Here is an 18833-nt window from a genome sequence, read left to right as displayed (position 1 = left end):
TATGTTTCTTGGTTTCCCTTTTTCATTATCGTAAGATAATTCTTGTTTAAGATTTTTGAATGTTTAGATATCATGTGAGGTTTTTAATTTGATAAATCTGCTGAGTCCTGTATTTGCTAGGAGTACCTAGTTGGGAAAGGTAGTACAGAGATTTTCAAGAGTGGATATAATGGCTTGAATGCTGTTAAAGGTAAATGGTATTTCCAGGTGGGTTAAAGCGAGGGTATCATTCTTAGTTGAATACTATTTGGGGTTGCTGGGAGATCTTAAATGTAAGAGCAGGTTCTATAGCTCATTTATTCGCTTCAGGATATGTCATTTGCAGAGTTGTGAATGTATTTGGTTTATTTTTGGTATGGGTTTGCAGAGAGATGATTGTGCATTCCTTCTGATTGTTATTTTTATAATTACTAGATATGACTGAAATAGAAAAAAAGTGTTGTACTGAGTTTGCAAGTGAAGTGTAAGTATTTTGTGTTGAAATTTAAAAAAATATCTTAAGAGCATTAGCAGGTGGTAGAAACCAGGTATTAAAAATTAATAATGCGAAGCTACATGAACCTTACTGATGTTGACCTTAAAGGTAAGACATTGTAGACATATCTGTGGACAAACTGCCAGACATTAGCTAATTGGTATAGTATACCTATGATACATGCAGTTTTGCTTCCCCCACCCTACTTTCTTGGTACTGGGTATTCAACCAGGGCCTTGCTCATGCTGGGCAAGTTGCTTAACTATAACCACAGTAAAGGAAAAAGTCCAGGAAATATAATACCCCTAACCTCTGTAATTGTAAAGAAATTACTATGTAAATATTAAATGAAAGTCATATCCCATGTTAACTAAAGAACCAGAAACCAGACTGAACAGCCTTAGTAATTTATCTGCAGTGGCAGAACCAGTTGTCACGTGATTTGTGGGGTTTTGTTTGTTGTTTTTTTGTGGGTTTTTTTTTTTTTTTGGCTGATTTGAAATGCTAGGGATTTGTGTGTCCTGGACACATGTTCTGTCATCAGACATTCTTCCACTTCAATTGTTGGGTTTTCGTGGGATAAGTGACTGCTGAAGTGTAAGTAGGTTTTGCTAGCTATGTCCTGATTTAAGAGCTCCTTTAAAATAAAGATTTATTTACCTCTATATGCATTAAATCCTGCTACTCTTAAAGCAGTCCTGTCACTTTAAAGTGAGGTGTCTATCAGGTAGCCATTTGTCCATAGTCAAAAAGTAAGAGACAGTATCTAGTAGTTTTATTTTTTAAAATTTTAGTGTGTGTACTGTCTTTGTTATCCCATTAAGTTCAGAAGAGGACAATGATTACTTAGAACTGGAATTATAATTCCAGCCCCTGAATTTGCTAATATTAAACAAGATATTTTAGCTTAAATTAGTTTGCACTGCATTACTTGGCTTGTGGTTGCAGTTGTCATTTCTAAAATTTAGTGCTAATGTTTAATATTAATTTTATTTTCATACACAGAACTAAAGTGGTCCAGGTTAATTTGACAAGAGTAGTGTTAGGGATTAAGTATGCTTCTAGCCAGTGAGTACTATAGGAGTGAGTACTAAGGGAGGTAGTTTTGTTGTTTTGTGTTGAAGAGATGGAGCTCTTAGTAATTCAGTAATTTAGTAATGAGTTCCATAAATATGTTCAAGATGATGTATGGTCTCTCCTATTGCTACATAAACAAGTATATGTTTCCATGACAGTATATTGGTCAGTATTGCAAGCTGGTTTGAAACTGGATGTCTACAGCTTTGGTTTTTCTGAGAGGGTTACAGATGGGCATTACCATGTCTGGCAGCTTTTTTCCCATATTTTTCCTGAATTCCAGAATGTCTGGTAGTTTCAACTTGATTTTATATACCTTTTAAGTATATTCCTTATGTATTCATGGTTTACTTGGGTGCTAACATCTAACATAAAGTTAGACAACTTTTGCTGTGTGGGAGACCTGGGTGTCAGCATGGGAGATTGAAAGGTGAATCCATATTCTTAGCAGTAAGGTAAGAATGTATGTACCTCACACTTTCAAAAGAAAGTGAGACTTGGTAACTATATTTAAAAAAAAGTCTAGATTAAATTTTTTATTAGTAGTGATAAGCCTAGCCTGCCTCCATGTATCTCATAAAGAATCTAGATTAACTTTCCATTAATAGTGATAGGCCTTAGTGAAAGGGATGATTAAGTCTGATATTTAAGTAAATAGAGTTCCAGTATGTTTCTTACTGGCTGAGAACTTTTGTTATATAGACCACGACTAGGCTAGCCTCTAGCTCATGAGTGCTGGGATTAAAAGTAGGAGCCACTGCACTAGACTTTTTATAGTGTTTTTAAACTAGTGAAAATATTCTTGAATTTCAGGGTTTGAGAAGTTAATGAGAATCACTCTGTACCCTTTTTCTGAAAACATACCCACTAAGTATACTGTATAATGAAGATAGAACTTTCAATAACTTATTCATGGCACAAAATTAAGACATCTTATTTTGGCTTAAGTAATTTATGCATTCTTCAAAGTATATTAATTTGGGTAGAATTATGAGGTGAAAGTTTATTCTCACATAGTGTTTAAAGGGCACCGCTAGGCTTGGTGGTACTTGAGGCTGAATTTAAGGGTTATAATCTGAAGTCTTGTTAAATAGCATCACCCTATCTTAAAACCAGATCTCTGCACCTCGAAAGATTTATCAGTGAAATGTAGGTCTTTCGTGAATTTAGCACAGTTGTCTAGGAAGGGAGCAAAATTGGGGAATTGCTTATATTAGATTGGCCTGTACCCATTTCTGTTGTGATAATTTCTTGGTTTATGATTGATGTGAAAAGGTCCAACTTGCAGAGGTGCCACTCCTGTATCCTGGGGTTGAGTTTATTTCTTCTAAAAAGCAAGGTAAACAAACCACAGAACAGCATGGTCTTTTGCTTCCTGCTTTCAAGTTCTTTTTCTGATTTCTTTCAGTGATTAGAATGTATAAATAGTTGTGCTGTCAGGGCTGCATTTGGTCAGACTCTTATCACAGCCAGAAAAAGCAAACTAGGACACAACTTGGTACCAGATGGGGAATATTTCCTGTTGCTTCAAAGCCCAACGGGTTGGCTTTGGAAGGTGGAAGATGAGAGAGCAGGCCAGTAAACTGTTCCTCTGTGGTCTTTGTTTCAGTTCTTGCCCTGGCTTCCTTTGGTGATGGTCTGTGATTGGAGTATGTAAACGAAATAAATCCTTTGTGCTCCATCTTGCTTTTGGTCATGATGTTTTATCATACCAATAAAAAGCAAACATGCAGAAGTTGGTACCATTTTATCTTTTCACCTGCTCATACAGGTCCAATGGACTTGTATGGCCCTCTCACTTAAATGCAGAAGGTGGAGGCATTGGATTGCATAACCTGGCCCCTAGATTTAACAGTAAGTTTTGAGCCAGTGTAAAACTTGTTTAAGTATGTGCACTGCTTGCATGCCATGACCATGGAGGCCAGAATTGGGTACCAGATGTGGAACTGGAGTTAATCAACATGTTGGGAGTAGAAACTATTTGTTGCAAGAGCAATTGCTCTAAACCACTCAGCTGTTAAGTTAGGTATCAGTGTGAAAAGCTAAACCTGTAGCTCTAGCATGGGTCTTATCCTCACCATCACTAACGTAACGAACATTACAGAAACGTGGCACAGGACAGCTTAGCAAGGTAATGCAGTCCAATTCCTTGAACTCTAGTTAGGATTTTCATTGTACAGATAGTATTTGTCTTCAGAGGGCCACCATTGTGACTTACTGCTGGGAAATCACATGTTCTTAGGATAGTAAGCTGCTGTTACCTGTTGAGAATTGAATTGGTGGTTATCACTTTATTGAATATTTGTCTAGCTGCCCTTCAGAATCCATCTACTAATTAATCTTAGTATTCTCTAATTAATACTGGCTACCATGCTTTGTAATCTTTGCTAGCTGCTCAAAATATTTAAATAGTATTTGGTTTTCATTTCTTTACAGTTGACCACGCTTAATGGATACATATACTTTGTGTCATTGAAGTGCAGACTTAGTTATCTTTATTTGTATGAGGGCCCAGTTAAGGAACCTACTTTCTCTGTTTTATAGTTTTTATTATTATTTTGGTATAAGCTATATATTTCAACTTGATTCTTTCCATTACTCAAATTGCAAATGCCGCCTTGTTCTCTGCTTCTGGGGAGTCCAACCCAAGTTCTTGTATGTGGTAGGCTTTGAGTTTTTAATGTGCTATATCACTGGGCAGTTTTAGTTTTAGTCTGAATTGCTTTTCTATTGTAGGAAAGAAGGAAGGTCTTTTCTGAACTCTTAAATGAAAATGTTTTGTTGTAGACTTGAGAAGTTCTATGTTCTCAAGTAAAACATTTCATAAGAAGCACAAAGTGAACATGAGTCCTGTAGGGTAGATGGAAAAGTAAAATCTTTGGAGGGCTTCATCTTTGATATCAGAATGGTAGGTAACTTTCAGGTGACTCCTACACACAGATCCTAGTGAGAAAGAAGCACAGGCATTTCTCTTCCTCCTTGCTCCAGGACATGGGCAGCCTGTGGTTGTAACTAAAAAGTGGTGGTGGGTCTAGGACTAAGGGGAGAATGCATGGGAGATGGAGTTAAATACTCCACTTGCCTGCAGATAGAACTAGAAAAGAATCTGCCTCTGGAAAGGGACATTTTCAAAGCAGTTTTGAGTATCCACCTAAATTTGAAGTCTGGACAAAGCTCAGTGAAGTGCTTGCCTAACTATGCTCTGGATCCTCCCTTCTTCATACTAATAAAAAAAATCAGGGAGATTCCCATGAATCCCTTTGGTGTGGTATACACTGGTGTTTAGCCTCCAGAGAATTGTGGAATTTTATTAATTAAAAAGTAGAGGTAAGTTGGTGGAATGTATTTTAGAGTTGAAAAATACCAAGGAATGAAAGACTTGGAACTTTATTTGGAGTTTTATCTGGGGATCAAGGGAAGATGTTTTGTAAGAAAAAATTCAGAAATTACTTGGAATGGTAAGGAAAAGTTACACAGTCCTCTGACATTCATTGAGACAGCTATCAGGCAAATTCTTAATGTACATTAAAAGTATGTCCTCCCACTCCCAACGTGTTAATGTCTCAGTGGTTCTGATAAAGGTTATGCTAGAGTAGAGGTTGGGAAGCAGGACAGCCGAACAGAGATGACAGGTGACATGACCAGGCACTGTACTGGGAAGCCCTTGCCAAGTTGGTTGTAGTATAATACTAAGGGATAAGAGAATCTTATGAGAGAAAGTATGGAAGAGGCTTTCGGCCTTATATAGGTCTTTAAATGAGTTTAATGAGTTGAGAATTAAATATCTAGGTAAAGCTTTGAGGGAAGAGAAAATCCATCAAGAATACATCAATTCATGACATTGCTAGTGAATTGGCCCAAGAAAAGGTAGCCTTATAATGGCAGTCGACTAAGAATGTTTATGTGCAAACTGATAGCTTCAATTTCTAGAGGTGCATAGGAAGTTTGGTAAACAAAGACCAGTTTATAGGACTGGGTTATATGGGCACATTGCTAATTTGTTACTAGAAAAGGAAGTACAGATTTTCAATAGATACTTTGTTAAATGAAAACACCAAACAGAAAAGTAGTGTTAATGGAGAGGATGGGTTGGAGATGACGAGGGTTGATATTTTAAGAAAAAAACTGTCTTGAACCTTTCAAGTGGCACTGGACATTATCAGTGGTATGATAGGAGAGTATGCTAAGTCAGGCCATAGTTAGGAAGAAACAGCAGCAAGGTATGGGTTTGTGCTTCTTATGAAATGTTTTACTTGAGAACAGAACTTCTCAAGTCTACAACAAAACATTTTCATTTAAGAGTTCAGAAAAGACCTTCCTTCTTTCCTACAATAGAAAAGCAATTCAGACTAAAACTAAAACTGACCAGAGCGAAGTCGTGTTGAAGGCAGCACATGATATAACGAGTTAAAAGGAGTAAGCACAGAGGCAATTTTCCATCAAACTGATAATGACAGATGTGAAACTGTGTGTGTGTGAGAGAGAGAGAGAGAGAGAAGAGAACGATGAGTATAACTATCTTGGGGCCCCATCTATATGATTATCAGTGTTGGTGTATTGCCACCTTATCCATAAGACTTAAGTCCCTATGGTGAAGCTAATTTAATCCAGAGACAGCTGGCTTGTCTGCACTGTCACAGGCCTGAAACTACCATAGATGGTGTGCTTTGGAGTAGGAACTGGGCAGATAAAATGAGGTACATTGGCTTTCTAGTATCAAGCCTCATTGCTCATGAGGGAGTCATAGCCCATCTTTAACCGATCTAGAGTCAGCCGCTCACCACCGAAGATGAGTGGGCGGAGAGAACTTGATGAAAAAATGGAAAGAGAAATATGTTGATGCTCCAGGTCTAAAGAATCAGTTGGGTCAGCCTCATGTGGTGACAGATCTTCTATGTTGGAGGGTAAATAGCCTTCATGGCTAGGAAGGTAGTTCACTGGGGTGACTGTCAAGGGGCTGGTCAGGTTGCCCAGTTTAGAGTCCGGGTCCCTGCTTTCTAGCACCTTGTATAGGTTCACTAGTTGTCTGGTCTCAGCTGTGAGAGTTCCTGTAGCTTGTGGATTGGCAATATACATTGTGTCTTCCTTGGAGGTAGAGTAACCTTGGAATCCTTGGCCTCTTTTGAAGTAATATGGTTGTCTGACAACTGGGATCATTTGGTAGAGAACTTCATTGATGATCAGGGGCTCAGGCTCTTCAGGAGTGGGCCATGCCATCAGGAGATTATCCGTAGGTAGCTGGATCTTTTCCTGTGAGAGGAGTAGATGTGTAGGTTACTTTGGCCCATTTCTCCTGGTTTCCAGAACCTCACCCTGCTGCCCTGCTTCAGCCTGGTGAGAAACTATGGGCCTTGAGGGGCCAGAGTCAGATTCACTCCCATCCCCATCTCCTACCCTATCACTGCCATTCTCCAGCCAAGGACAGATTCATTGCTCAGCCTCAGGCCACTTGCTTTTTATTATTATTATTATTTTTTTCCTCCCTCCTAGTAGGAAAGGCAGAAAGAAAAAGCTTAGGGCAGCCTGGAGAGGATGGAGTATTGGAGGGTGAGGGAAATTGGTGTACTAAGCCTTCTGGTTTGTTGCCCATTACCCTTTTGCTGAGAATCAAACTCAGGTTTGTGTAGGATAAGGCATATGCTTTACACTAACTGGATCACACTCCTAACCCTGTTAGTACTAGAAAAGAAAAAAGGATTTAGAAATGGGAAAGGCTACTCATGAAGCACTTTTATTAAAGACCACATCATTGCTATGTAGCCCTGGCTAGCTTGGATCTCTACCTCCTGTGTACTAGGATTAAAAATGTGATTAAAGGCATCATATCATCTTGATCGTACTTTGGGGATATGCTAAGGGGCTTAGGCTTTCATGGACTTACATGGTTTCAGGTAAGGAGACATGTCAGATTTGGCAATTAAGAAAGATCACTTGAAAGCCAGGTGTGGTGGCGCATGCCTTTAATCCCAGCACTAGGGAGGCAGAGGCAGGCAGATTTTGACAGCCTGGTCTACAGAGTGCGTGCCAGGGCTACACAGAGAAACCCTGTCTCTCTCCAGCCCATATAAGAAACAGATCCCCCCCTCCCCCCGCAATTCTCTGATTATTTGTACAAAGTAATACAAGTACATAGTTAAGAGGTCAAAAAGAATATGCAATAAAGATGAAAAGGGTTCCTATTCTCAACTTCTGTTCAGAGGTAGCCACCGTAATAATGTTTGTATTTGGCTGGCTTCTGTAAGGGCGATCTCCCTCATACCCAGGATCACTACATTAAGCAATTGTTATAATGTGTGTGTGTGTGTGTGTAGAGAGAGAGACAGACAGACACACACACACACTGGTACTCCTGCTTTGACCTCCCTATTACAGAGATTATATCACCACCACTACCACCACATACACTTAGACATGGTTAAAAAACCCTTTAAGCACATATAGGTGTCTTCATGCATGTTTTACTTGTACTTATATTGTGGTGAATGTACTTCTGCCATGTGACTTTTGGCATGTGTTTATATGACAGTTTCTGTTACTCTACTGTCAAAACCTTTGGGCATCTTAGCATTTATCAGGGCTTGTCTCTTTGTCTCTCTTTCCCAATCAGAGTTCATGCTTATAGTATGAAGGGCAGTGCTTTCACCTAGGAGAGAGCTGGCTCCCACTGTGATTTAGGCTTCTAAACCTAAAACATTCTAATGTTCAGCTCAGTTGGTTCAAATCCTGGTACTTGAATCCACACCAGCAAGGCATTTATTAAAGCTTTGTGGCTTTCCGTTGTGTCTTTTGACCATTGTGTCATTGTTGCTATTCTTGCTCTTGTTACCTAAACAAAAATCCCTTAATAGAAGTCTTCAAGTATGGTTATTCTTGGGAAGGAAATGAAAACTGAAAAGAAATGGATTCCAAGCATTGGGAGTCTGAGGCATTTGGGATCTCATGATTTTGAGGCCAACCAGACCTACAGAGTAAAGTTCAATTCTTGCTGTAGTATGCAATATGATGGTGCTTGGTGTTTAGATAACTTGGACAAGTTACCCAACACACACACACACACACACACAGTAAGCAACAGGCAGGACCCTTCAGACCCAATGGCAAAAACACTGCATTTCTAAAGCAGAGATGTCTAGGATCAGATCCTTTAAGTAGAGGCTGGATCACTGGCTTCTGGTTTAAGGAAATAATTCAAGAGAAGAATCTTGAAGAAAATTTTCAGTCTTCAGCATCAGGAAAGATTCTCTTGTCTGCTGAGCCAGCACTTCCATAAAGCTTTACATAATGGCTTCCCACAAAACCCAAAACCAATTGTTTGTACTTCTCTGTTCTGTGCTTCAGCAGGATTTGGAAAGTTAACTTCAGTTACCCTGACTTTGGATCAGTTATCTGAGGACCGGTCTGATTGGCAAAACCCACTTGCTTTCTCTTTGAAATAAGTTGGAGTGAGGAAGAACATGGAAGCTTATGGGAGAATAAAGCCTGGTGGGTTTTGTGTTCATGGGCTTCAGAAGTTCTCATGATGGCTCCTTATCAACTCAGCTCACCCATAGAATTTCATTCCTGCCTGGGGTGGGGGTGGGCGTACCTTAGCTGTGTTCATCAGTAGCATTATACTGGCTGCCAATGTGATTTGTACCTTACCTCCAGAATGGGATACTTCTTTACCCAAGTGCTATTTGCTGGATCTGGGATGGTTCTGCTATACCATTGAGGTTTGAGAGTAGAAAGGAGAGTAAATGCCCTACAGATAAGAAAACAGTGACATTTAGTTAAATATGTATACAAAGACCGGTGCACAGTCAGGGCAGTTAATTCATGGGAGAAGAATCGTTTGTTCAGAAAGCAAAAGAAACATTATCTAAAGGGCTTCCTTGGATTGGTGACATGCTGCGGCCACTTAGAATTTGCTAAATAATCTAAAAACAAAATTTGTTTTCATTTAAGTTTTAGCGGTTTGTCACTATCTAGCCATGTATTAATTCAGCAAATAGCATTAAACATGTGACCAGTAGAGTGGCACATGCTGGAAGGCATTGTTCATAGGCTTGGGGATCTTACTAATGAGATAATAAAAATATTTACAGTTTGTGGTAAAATTGTTACAATGAAGGTTTAAGTAGGATAAGAGTATAACTTAAATATAATGTTTAAAATGCTATGAAAAAGGTATTCTAGAGAAATATCTGTTTACAGTAGTTATACTGTTAACAGTAACATAAAGATAGGTCTTTTAATGTGATGAGGAAAAATTCAAGAAACTTATAAATGCACATTATTTAAACCGATATAAAGTATTGTTCAAAGACTGATAAACCTTGATGAGAAAGGTTAGGTCCTGGTTCTCAACCTTCCTAATGCTGCCACCCTTTAATACAGTTCTTTATGTTGTAATTACCCCAATCCATGAAATTATCTTGTTGCTACATCATAACTGTAATTTTGTGCTGTTATGAATGATGTAAGTATCAGATATGCGGGATATCTGACATGCAGCCACTGTGAAAGGGCCATTCAACACCTTTCCCCCAGGGCCTGTGACCCATAGCTGAGGACCAGTGTGTTAGGTGGATTTGCTATCTGGCAATGGTGGGTAGTGGTCGGCTGAGGACCACTGTGTTAGGTGGATTTGCTATCTGGCAATGGTGGGTAGTGGTCGGCTGAGGACCAGTGTGTTAGATGGATTTGCTATCTGGCAATGGTGGGTAGTGGTCGGCTGAGGACCACTGTGTTAGATGGATTTGCTATCTGGCAATGGTGGGTAGTGGTCGGCTGAGGACCACTGTGTTAGATGGATTTGCTATCTGGCAATGGTGGGTAGTGGTCGGCTGAGGACCACTGTGTTAGGTGGATTTGCTATCTGGCAATGGTGGGTAGTGGTCGGCTGAGGACCAGTGTGTTAGATGGATTTGCTATCTGGCAATGGTGGGTAGTGGTCGGCTGAGGACCACTGTGTTAGATGGATTTGCTATCTGGCAATGGTGGGTAGTGGTCGGCTGAGGACCACTGTGTTAGATGGATTTGCTATCTGGCAATGGTGGGTAGTGGTCGGCTGAGGACCACTGTGTTAGGTGGATTTGCTATCTGGCAATGGTGGGTAGTGGTCGGCTGAGGACCACTGTGTTAGATGGATTTGCTATCTGGCAATGGTGGGTAGTGGTCGGCTGAGGACCACTGTGTTAGATGGATTTGCTATCTGGCAATGGTGGGTAGTGGTCGGCTGAGGACCACTGTGTTAGATGGATTTGCTATCTGGCAATGGTGGGTAGTGGTCGGCTGAGGACCACTGTGTTAGGTGGATTTGCTATCTGGCAATGGTGGGTAGTGGTCGGCTGAGGACCACTGTGTTAGGTGGATTTGCTATCTGGCAATGGTGGGTAGTGGTTGGCTGAGGACCAGTGTGTTAGATGGATTTGCTATCTGGCAATGGTGGGTAGTGGTCGTTTGGATGTGATTCTCTTTGACTCCTGAGATAAACTTTATCAAAGTCTTTTTAGAAAATGATTTGGTTTTGCCTTCTTATGTGTAAGAGTGTTTTGCCTGGTTCCTCCAGAGGTCAGAAGAGGGCACCAGATCCCCAGGAACTAGTGTAACAGATGGCTATGAGCTGCTATGTAGGTTCTGGGAAATGAACCTGACCCCCATACAAAGAGCAACTAGTGCTTTCAAGTGCTGAGCAAATGTCTCTAGCCCCTTCCAAAGTTTTTTTGTTGTTGTTGTTTTTTTGTTTTGTTTTGTTTTTTTGAGACAGGGTTTCTCTGTATAGCCCTGGCTGTCCTGGAACTCACTTTGTAGACCAGGCCAGAAATCCGCCTGCCTCTGCCTCCCAAGTGCTGGGATTAAAGGCGTGCGCCATCACGCCCGGCTCTTAAAGACATCTACTTTGAGGCTCTTTTGGTAGATCTGCCAGACAAAGTGCACTAGCTGGCAGAATGCCGAACTAGTTGTATTTGGCACCTATTATTTGGCATCTTAAGACATTTTTGTGGTGAAAAATGAACTGATTATTTTTCTTTTGCAATGTAGTTTTTTTTTTTTTAAAGATTTACTTATTATATCTAAGTACACTGTAGCTGTATTCAGATGCACCAGAAGGGGGCGTCAGATCTCATTATGGATGGCTGTGAGCCACCATGTGGTTGCTGGGATTTGAACTCAGGACCTTTGGAAGAGCAGTCGGTGCTTTTAACCACTAAGCCAACTCTCCTGCCCAATGTAGTTCTTTAAGACTACGTTTAAAAAGGATTTAAATTATTATTTTGTATTGGTGTGGGTTTGCATGTGCTATTATGCATGTGAAGTCAAAGAACAACTTGGTAGTGGGTTCTAGAGATCAAAAGTCATCAGCCTTGGTGACAAGTGCCTTTACCCACTGAGATCTATCTTGTCAGCCCAATTTTTTATCAAATAGAATTAAAGTCACCTATCGTTTTGTTCCCAAATATAATCACCATTTAATACGGTGTAATGTATCTTTGGAGCAGAGCATTCATTGCCGTTGACTTATTTCCTCCTTTTTCTTCAGTTCAGGATCTTGCTTTATTGAAATAACAGTAAGTTCAGCTAAAAGACTACAGTGTTAATCCATCTTGCCTCACCAGGTTCTGTCTATTGAGATATAACTAAAAGTACCATGTACAACGTCTTCCAAGCTCCTGAAAGGGGAAGTATTGACACCCTTTTCCTATTTCCCTCGATTGTAGAATATAGTGGCACACAGCTGTGAGATCACAGAGTGAGAGCTCACAAGGAAGCTATCGAATGATATAGTGCAACATCTCATCCAAATCAGAAGAGTGCCCTAGGAAAATTGTCTGGGCCAACTGTGGAGCCAGACAAGCAACCCATTACCTAGGTTTCTTTATCCAGCTGAGAACCTGCTATGACAGCTTACATGGATTTTGGCTTTGGGGATTTTAAAATGAAATGTAAACTTTTAAAAATTTTGATATACATTCAGCCACAATGGTTGAATAAATTTATCCTGTTATTGCAGTGATGGTTTATATTTTTGAAATGCATTTATAGGACTGGGGAGATGGGTTTTAGTGCTTACTAGTATTTCTGTGCATGCGTGAGGATCGGTTCACTTCCTTGCGACACACATAAAAGCCAGGTATTGCCAGCTGTGTGTGCCCGTAAACTCAGTATTGCAGGGAGGAAACAACAGAATCCTGGGAGCTGGCTGGTCATCAACCTAGCTAAAATGTCAACCTTGGAGTCAATGAAAGATCCTAAAAGCAAATAAGACTGAAAGCATGTAGGAAGACACTCAACATCTTCCTCTGCCCTCCACATACCTATGCATAGCTGCATGCTTCCCCTTATATGCACACACATGCATGCATGCAGCCACAGTCCATATATTAAATTGGGAGGGGGGCGTGCAACTAACTCACTTTTGCCGGAAGTAACGAATTGAGAACGTGCCCACCATGATGATAGCGATGCAAATGCTTGATATCACGAATGTTTTCCAGTTAGCTTTGCCTGGAAAGTGAGCATATCTTGTTACTGAGTTATCTTCAGTGAATTCGTCAAAAGTCTGATCTTTTTGAGCCCTCTGGACCATAGTCATTTTTGAGTAGTAAGATAGAAGGACCCTATGGGCCAGGCATGGTGGCGCACACCTTTAATCCCAGCACTTGGGAGGTAGAGGCAGGCAGATTTCTGAGTTCGAGGCCAGCCTGGTCTACAAAGTGAGTTCCAGGACAGCCAGAGCTATATAGAGAAACCCTGTCTCGAAAAAAACCGGAAAAAAAAAAAAAAGAAGGACCTTATGGGGCTCAATTGTATATTCTAAAGGCTTTAAAGCCCCCCCCCCCCCCCCCAGCTCACAAGTGTGGATGAAGTATACAGTAGTGGACATAAGCCTCACCAGGCTTCCTGCCTGAGGGAAAGGATTTTTTCCTCCATTTTGAAAAATTAGTTGGCATGGTCTTCAAGCAGACAATAGAGTGGGAGGGCAACTTGAAGGTAGCCTCAAGCGTGAAATACAGTCACTAATGAGGTAAGAAAAGTCCAGTGGGAATGTGTCTTATGTCAGAGCCCACAGTGGACTGGCTGGTTTTTTTTTTTTAATATTTTTTATTAGGTATTTTCATTTACATTTCCAATGCTATCCCAAAAGTCCCCCATACCCTCCCCCCCACTCCCCACCCACTCCCACTTTTTGGCCCTGGCGTTCCCCCGTACTGGGGCATATAAAGTTTGCAAGTCCAATGGGCCTCTCCAGTGATGGCTGACTAGGCCATCTTTTGATACATATGCAGCTAGAGTCAAGAGCTCCGGGGTACTGGTTAGTTCATACTGTTGTTCCACCTATAGGGTTGTAGATCCCTTGGACTGGCTGTTTTTAGTTTCTTACCCTGTGGGCAAAATTCCCTTTCATTTCCTTGGGGACTTTCACCAGCAGCTGTCACAGCTGTCATCCATAGGACATATGTCACCCTGGGCTGTAGGCTGCTTATTGGATGTGAGTTTTGAGAGCGTCGGTACTGAATTTCTGAAAAGAAGATAAAGGAAAATGTGGTATAAAGAAAAATAATTGAATAAGGGTACTCACCCATTTTTATTCTTAATGCATCATTTAATTTGAGAGAAGCATATTTCTCTCTCTCTTTAAGAATTTATTTATTATATGTAAGTACATTATAGCTGTCTTTAGACACCAGAAGAGGGCCGTCATATGTTACTACGGATGGTTGTGAGCCACCATGTGGTTGCTGGAATTTGAACTCAGAACCTCCTAAAGAACAGTTAGTGCTCTTACCCACTGAGCCATCTCACCAGCCCTACATATTTCTCCCTTAAAAGCTTCAAAATCCATCAGCACTTAGTACTTCAAGAGGCATGGTCATTTATGAGGTCTTGTTAGTGCAGCATACAGTTTTGCCTGTGACAGAAATGTTCTCAAAGAATTGTTATTCTCTTTGCCTATGAAGCTGTTTAGTTGGAGCAATTCTTTTGTTTCCTATGACTGTATTTCTCATTTATCAAGTCATTTGATAATTACTGAGGAAATTAGTATAAAATTATTTTTAGGATGATAGAGTTTTTTAAAATCTAAGTTTACAAATTAATGAAATATTGAGAATTTTTATTTCCTTTAACTTTATGTGTATGGGTGTTTTGCCTTCATTTACATCTGTGTACCAAGTGTATGCCTGGTGCCCTCAGAGGCCAGAGGTGGGCACTAGATCCCTGAAATTTGAGGTACATACAGTCATGGGCTGCTGTGTGGATGCTGGAAATTGAACCTACATCCTCTGAAAGAGCAACCCAGCCTCTTAACGGCTGCGCCGTCTCTCCAGCCCCTACTCGAGGTTTTTAGATTATGCTCTTGTTGCGCTTTTGCTGTTTTCTTTCTGTTAGGCTCTGGTCTTGAACTTACAGTGCCTAGCTTCAGTTTGACATACAATCAGGAAAAACAGAGTCATGGTACAGGATGAAGCGTCTTTGGCTCCCAGGTTGTGCTTTCAACACTCCTATAGTTTCTCTGCAAGGTAGAGTGTGTGGAGCAATCTATGGATGCGGCTATTCTCTCTTAAGATGTGAGTGAGCGAGCCTTTAGGAAACAATCTTTCAGAGTGTTTTGGGGTGCCTTTCAGGGTGACCTTCAACAGCTGGGGAAAAATGCTGTGTATGGCGGTACAAAACTGTAATCTTAGCATGTGGAGAGAGGGCTGTAAAATCAAGGCAGAGGGGATATAGTCTGTAGCTGTGTTTAAAGTGCTTTCCTCCTACTTACAGTCTCCTTGGTTTTATCCCCACTATCAATGAGGCCAGAACTTGAACAGTAATAGCTACTGGCTCATTCTGTCAGCCTGTGCCTCTGCTGAGGGCAGTGGTGAAACTGGAACTTAGCACTGTATCTAACTTCATAGACAGACTCATGAAGAGACAGATGCTTGTTGGCTGCACCAACTCGAAGAACCACGTGACAGCAGCTACAACCTTTGCCCACTCTGCTGTTCCTATTTACAAAGGTAGTAAGAAGGGGCCCTGGAATAGTCCCTGTGCCCCACTGGAAAGGGAAGAGGCCTGAGCAGATAATTTCATAGGGACTATCAGAATAGCTTATCACCTGTTAAGAAAAACACCTTGTGGAAAATTGCAAGGGCTGGTATAACCTGGTGAAATTGCTTATACAGACTAAAGCACTATAAATATGTAAGCACACACGTGCATGTGGGAGTGTGTGGGTTACCTATTTCTAAAGCAGGGAATTAAAAAAAATGAATTTTAGGAAGAGCTTCTGTTCATTTTGCAGGGTGTCGGCTGTCCAACTGTGTGAGGTGTCCTGAGCTGGGGAAGAGAATGAAACACTGGAGCAGAAAGGAAGGGATTTCTATGCTTTGCTGGGCTGGTAACGTTCATTCGCATATGCATGTTTGAAGAACAAAAATAGCAGCTGTTGTGGGGAGCTGGGAATGGTAGAGTCAGCAGTTTTGTTAGCAAAATAGGCTGAGTTGTGTAATGAGAGAAGTCCAGCAGGAAAGACAGGTCTTGCTGCCTCTGGGCTGTGATCCCTAGAAGAGATAAAAGGGTTCCTTCAAGCCTCAGCAGATGAAATTTTAAACTCGGGTGGTTCAGTGATAAAGGAATGAATTTAGAGGGTGTGATCATTGTCATCCATCTGAAAGACAGTGGCTTTGAAGGTCAAGAAGACCAGGCCAAACTGTTACTGGGAATCAATTCAATCATTCAATGAATACCATGCTTAGTATGGTATTCACCTACCATCTCTTTGGCAGTGTTCTAGAGGAAAGGTGATTGAATTGCCATAACTTGTGCCCTTGACTACCTAGAATTTGTTGGCAAAAATAGCCAGGCAGTGTCATGTGTCCTACAGAGGGGAGGTGTGCTTACCGTTGGAGCACTATTGCATATAGCCACGCCAGCAGACATCCAGACGACAGGCTGTGCGCACTGAGAAGCTAGGGCATCTAATTCTTCACCTCACCTCACCTGCCCAGGTAGAACTAGTGTCAAAGAACTGATATATCCATGTGCATTTGCACAGTTCCCTGGGACTGGGAAACTAAACTAAGCAGATAGGCTCCAGCCCCTTTCTTTTGGCACTGGCAACATTTCTCCTGGTATTGGGGCCCTTTTCTCGCCAGGTGTCTTGTTTCTCCTTGGCACTTCCCACCATCTAGAATAGATACTAGATGTAGTGCTTTCCAGTTGTACTCTCCTTCAGTAGTGCTTGTTAGGCTTTCCTACCTCTCTGCATACTGAAGACTCTGGGGATATGGGAATGGAGCTTGCCAGTAAGTACTTACTGGAGTAAGTGGGAATCTAATCTAGACTAGTATAAAAATCAAACTGTGAATCTTTTAACTTATTTTAAAATACTCTTGTGTAGGCTTTAGATGCATCAGTTCTGTGACAAAATATGGTTGGTTATTTTTAACATACAGCGATGGCTACAGGACCAACTGACCATACTGATGTTTATGGTTGTAAATAGGCATTGGTTTAAATTTTGCTGAAAGGGAATCATTTCTGGGGCAGACATTGCAGGAAGGATCCCAAAGAGCCCATGAAAAGGCCAGATGATTAGTCAGCCGTTAGGAGGCCTCTCAAAACTGACTTACCCCGGCAGGTCTGGTGGCAGATTAGCTAACAAATGACTAAGTTTACAGAGCTGTCAATTAAGAATGAGTCAACTCTGCAGAGACAGATGTGGAAAGAGCATTGAAGATGCAGGTCCATACAGAAAAAGATCCCAAGTACATTTGTGTGTGTGTGTGTGTGTGTGTGTGTGTGATATTAATTTCTCCTTCTGGAGGAAATAGCCCAAGAAGTTATTTTCTCTCAAAACTACGTATAAAAGTCAATTGTGAGAGTCATAACTGAAGGAAAGGTCAAGAGAGAAGACAAACATTTTAAGGTTTGTGAGCGCTCCTGCAGCAGAGCTCTGGAGCTGCCACTCATGTGGCCTTAGATTTTTTTGGGTCAGTAACTCCAATGAAAATGCTCCTTCTTTCTAACAAATTCACCTAAAAGAAAGCCAGCTGCTTCTGAAACAGAAGTGCAAGCCAGGAAGCGACAAAAATAAAAACAAACCAGCTCTGATTAGATCAAAGTTTGGAAGAGCAGACCTGACAAGTGACTCCTTAGGTGTATGAGCAGTTCCTGCAACCATCTGAGAGAATGCTCCCACCAGAACTTACTGTAAGGGATTTGCTTTTGCAGCTGTAGAACAATGATAAGCGATAGCTACTTAAACAGAGCTGTGTATTACCCATTCCAAGAAGAAAATAATATGATGGCAATTGCATATGTGAAGAGTTAAAAACTATCCAAATGTGTTCCTGAACCTCGAGGGTGTATATTACCAGTACTGAAGTAAGTACCTTTGCTGTGCGTTTATGTCTCAAGCTCGACTACTAGGGCTAACCTCATCAACACCATTCTAACTTGGAGCTTTCTTGAGTGCCATATTCCTCCTTATCTGTTTAAAAACTCATGCTGAACCATGAGTTTTGGTTGCAAAATTGGATTTTGCTTTACTCTTTACCTGTCTTTATGTGTTTGTTCATCAGTTCATCAAAACCACAAGGGTTGCTATTTGTCCTTTGGTTTGAGTCTGCATCTCACTGTGTAAAGCTCTCCTTCCTAAGCCATCCTGGGGCTGTCTCTCCCTCTGAGCAGGTGCTTTGGCAGCCTAGTCCACTCTCCTCATCTCTCTGTCTTTAACAGTTTGCTTAGTATGGAACGCATACTCAGTAACTTTGCACATGTGTATTTGCGTATTTAGGTGTCTTATGTTTCTTCATTCAACTCACTTGACAAGTGCTGACTTAGTGCTCTCACCTTGTGTGTAGTGAAGACATGCCCCATCTTGTGCTTTCCCGGCATCTAAGCAGGAGGCCCTAATGCACTAGGATTTCACACATACCGCAGAGCTCAGGTTGGGCTGTCGAGTCTCGTTCTTTCCAGTATATTCTGTAATGGAGGATGCAGCCCCTTTGCTCCAGGAATGGAATGTGGGTCCAGGAAATAAAAAGGCTTTCCTTTTTCTCTGTGATGGCAGTGATGTGAGGGCCACTCACTGGTGCTGGCAGAAAAGGACACAAGAGGTTTCTGTCACCTTCCAAATCTAAAACACTAACAAGCTTGAAGGATCCCAAGGCTCACCTTTGTGCTTGGAGTCACCCCGGATGGAACTGCACCCTCCTTGGCTCTCTGACAGTGCATGCACCCTGATTTCATAACAGATATAGGGCTTTATGTTCTCTGCAAGAGAGAGAGAGTTATGTTAATCCCTATATCC

The 18833-nt window shown here is 41.2% G+C and overlaps 1 protein-coding gene and 1 non-coding gene across 2 annotated transcripts in view; both read right to left on the bottom strand.

Moving 5' to 3' along the window:
- Nucleotides 1-6113: 6113 nt before the first annotated feature.
- Nucleotides 6114-18833, bottom strand: part of Il12rb2 (interleukin 12 receptor subunit beta 2) — an 80779-nt gene continuing 68059 nt past the window's right edge. Inside the window, exons 11-16 of the mRNA XM_085840547.1 lie at nucleotides 18698-18796; nucleotides 18459-18617; nucleotides 13917-14054; nucleotides 12949-13039; nucleotides 9194-9293; nucleotides 6114-6802 (exon numbers count right to left, since the gene is read on the bottom strand). Coding sequence (XP_085696673.1) covers nucleotides 6269-6802; nucleotides 9194-9293; nucleotides 12949-13039; nucleotides 13917-14054; nucleotides 18459-18617; nucleotides 18698-18796 — 1121 coding nt within the window. The 3' untranslated portion in view covers nucleotides 6114-6268. The remainder of the gene's footprint in view (nucleotides 6803-9193; nucleotides 9294-12948; nucleotides 13040-13916; nucleotides 14055-18458; nucleotides 18618-18697; nucleotides 18797-18833) is intronic.
- On the bottom strand, nucleotides 17997-18123 carry LOC115031435 (small nucleolar RNA SNORA40). The gene has a single exon (XR_003837060.1). It is a non-coding gene; the product is annotated as a small nucleolar RNA SNORA40 (small nucleolar RNA).

Source organism: Mus caroli, unplaced genomic scaffold (genome assembly GCF_978045245.1).
Source record: "Mus caroli unplaced genomic scaffold, Mus_caroli_1 scaffold_7, whole genome shotgun sequence".
NCBI lineage: Eukaryota > Metazoa > Chordata > Mammalia > Rodentia > Muridae > Mus > Mus caroli.
This window is presented reverse-complemented; position numbering and strand designations above follow the sequence as displayed.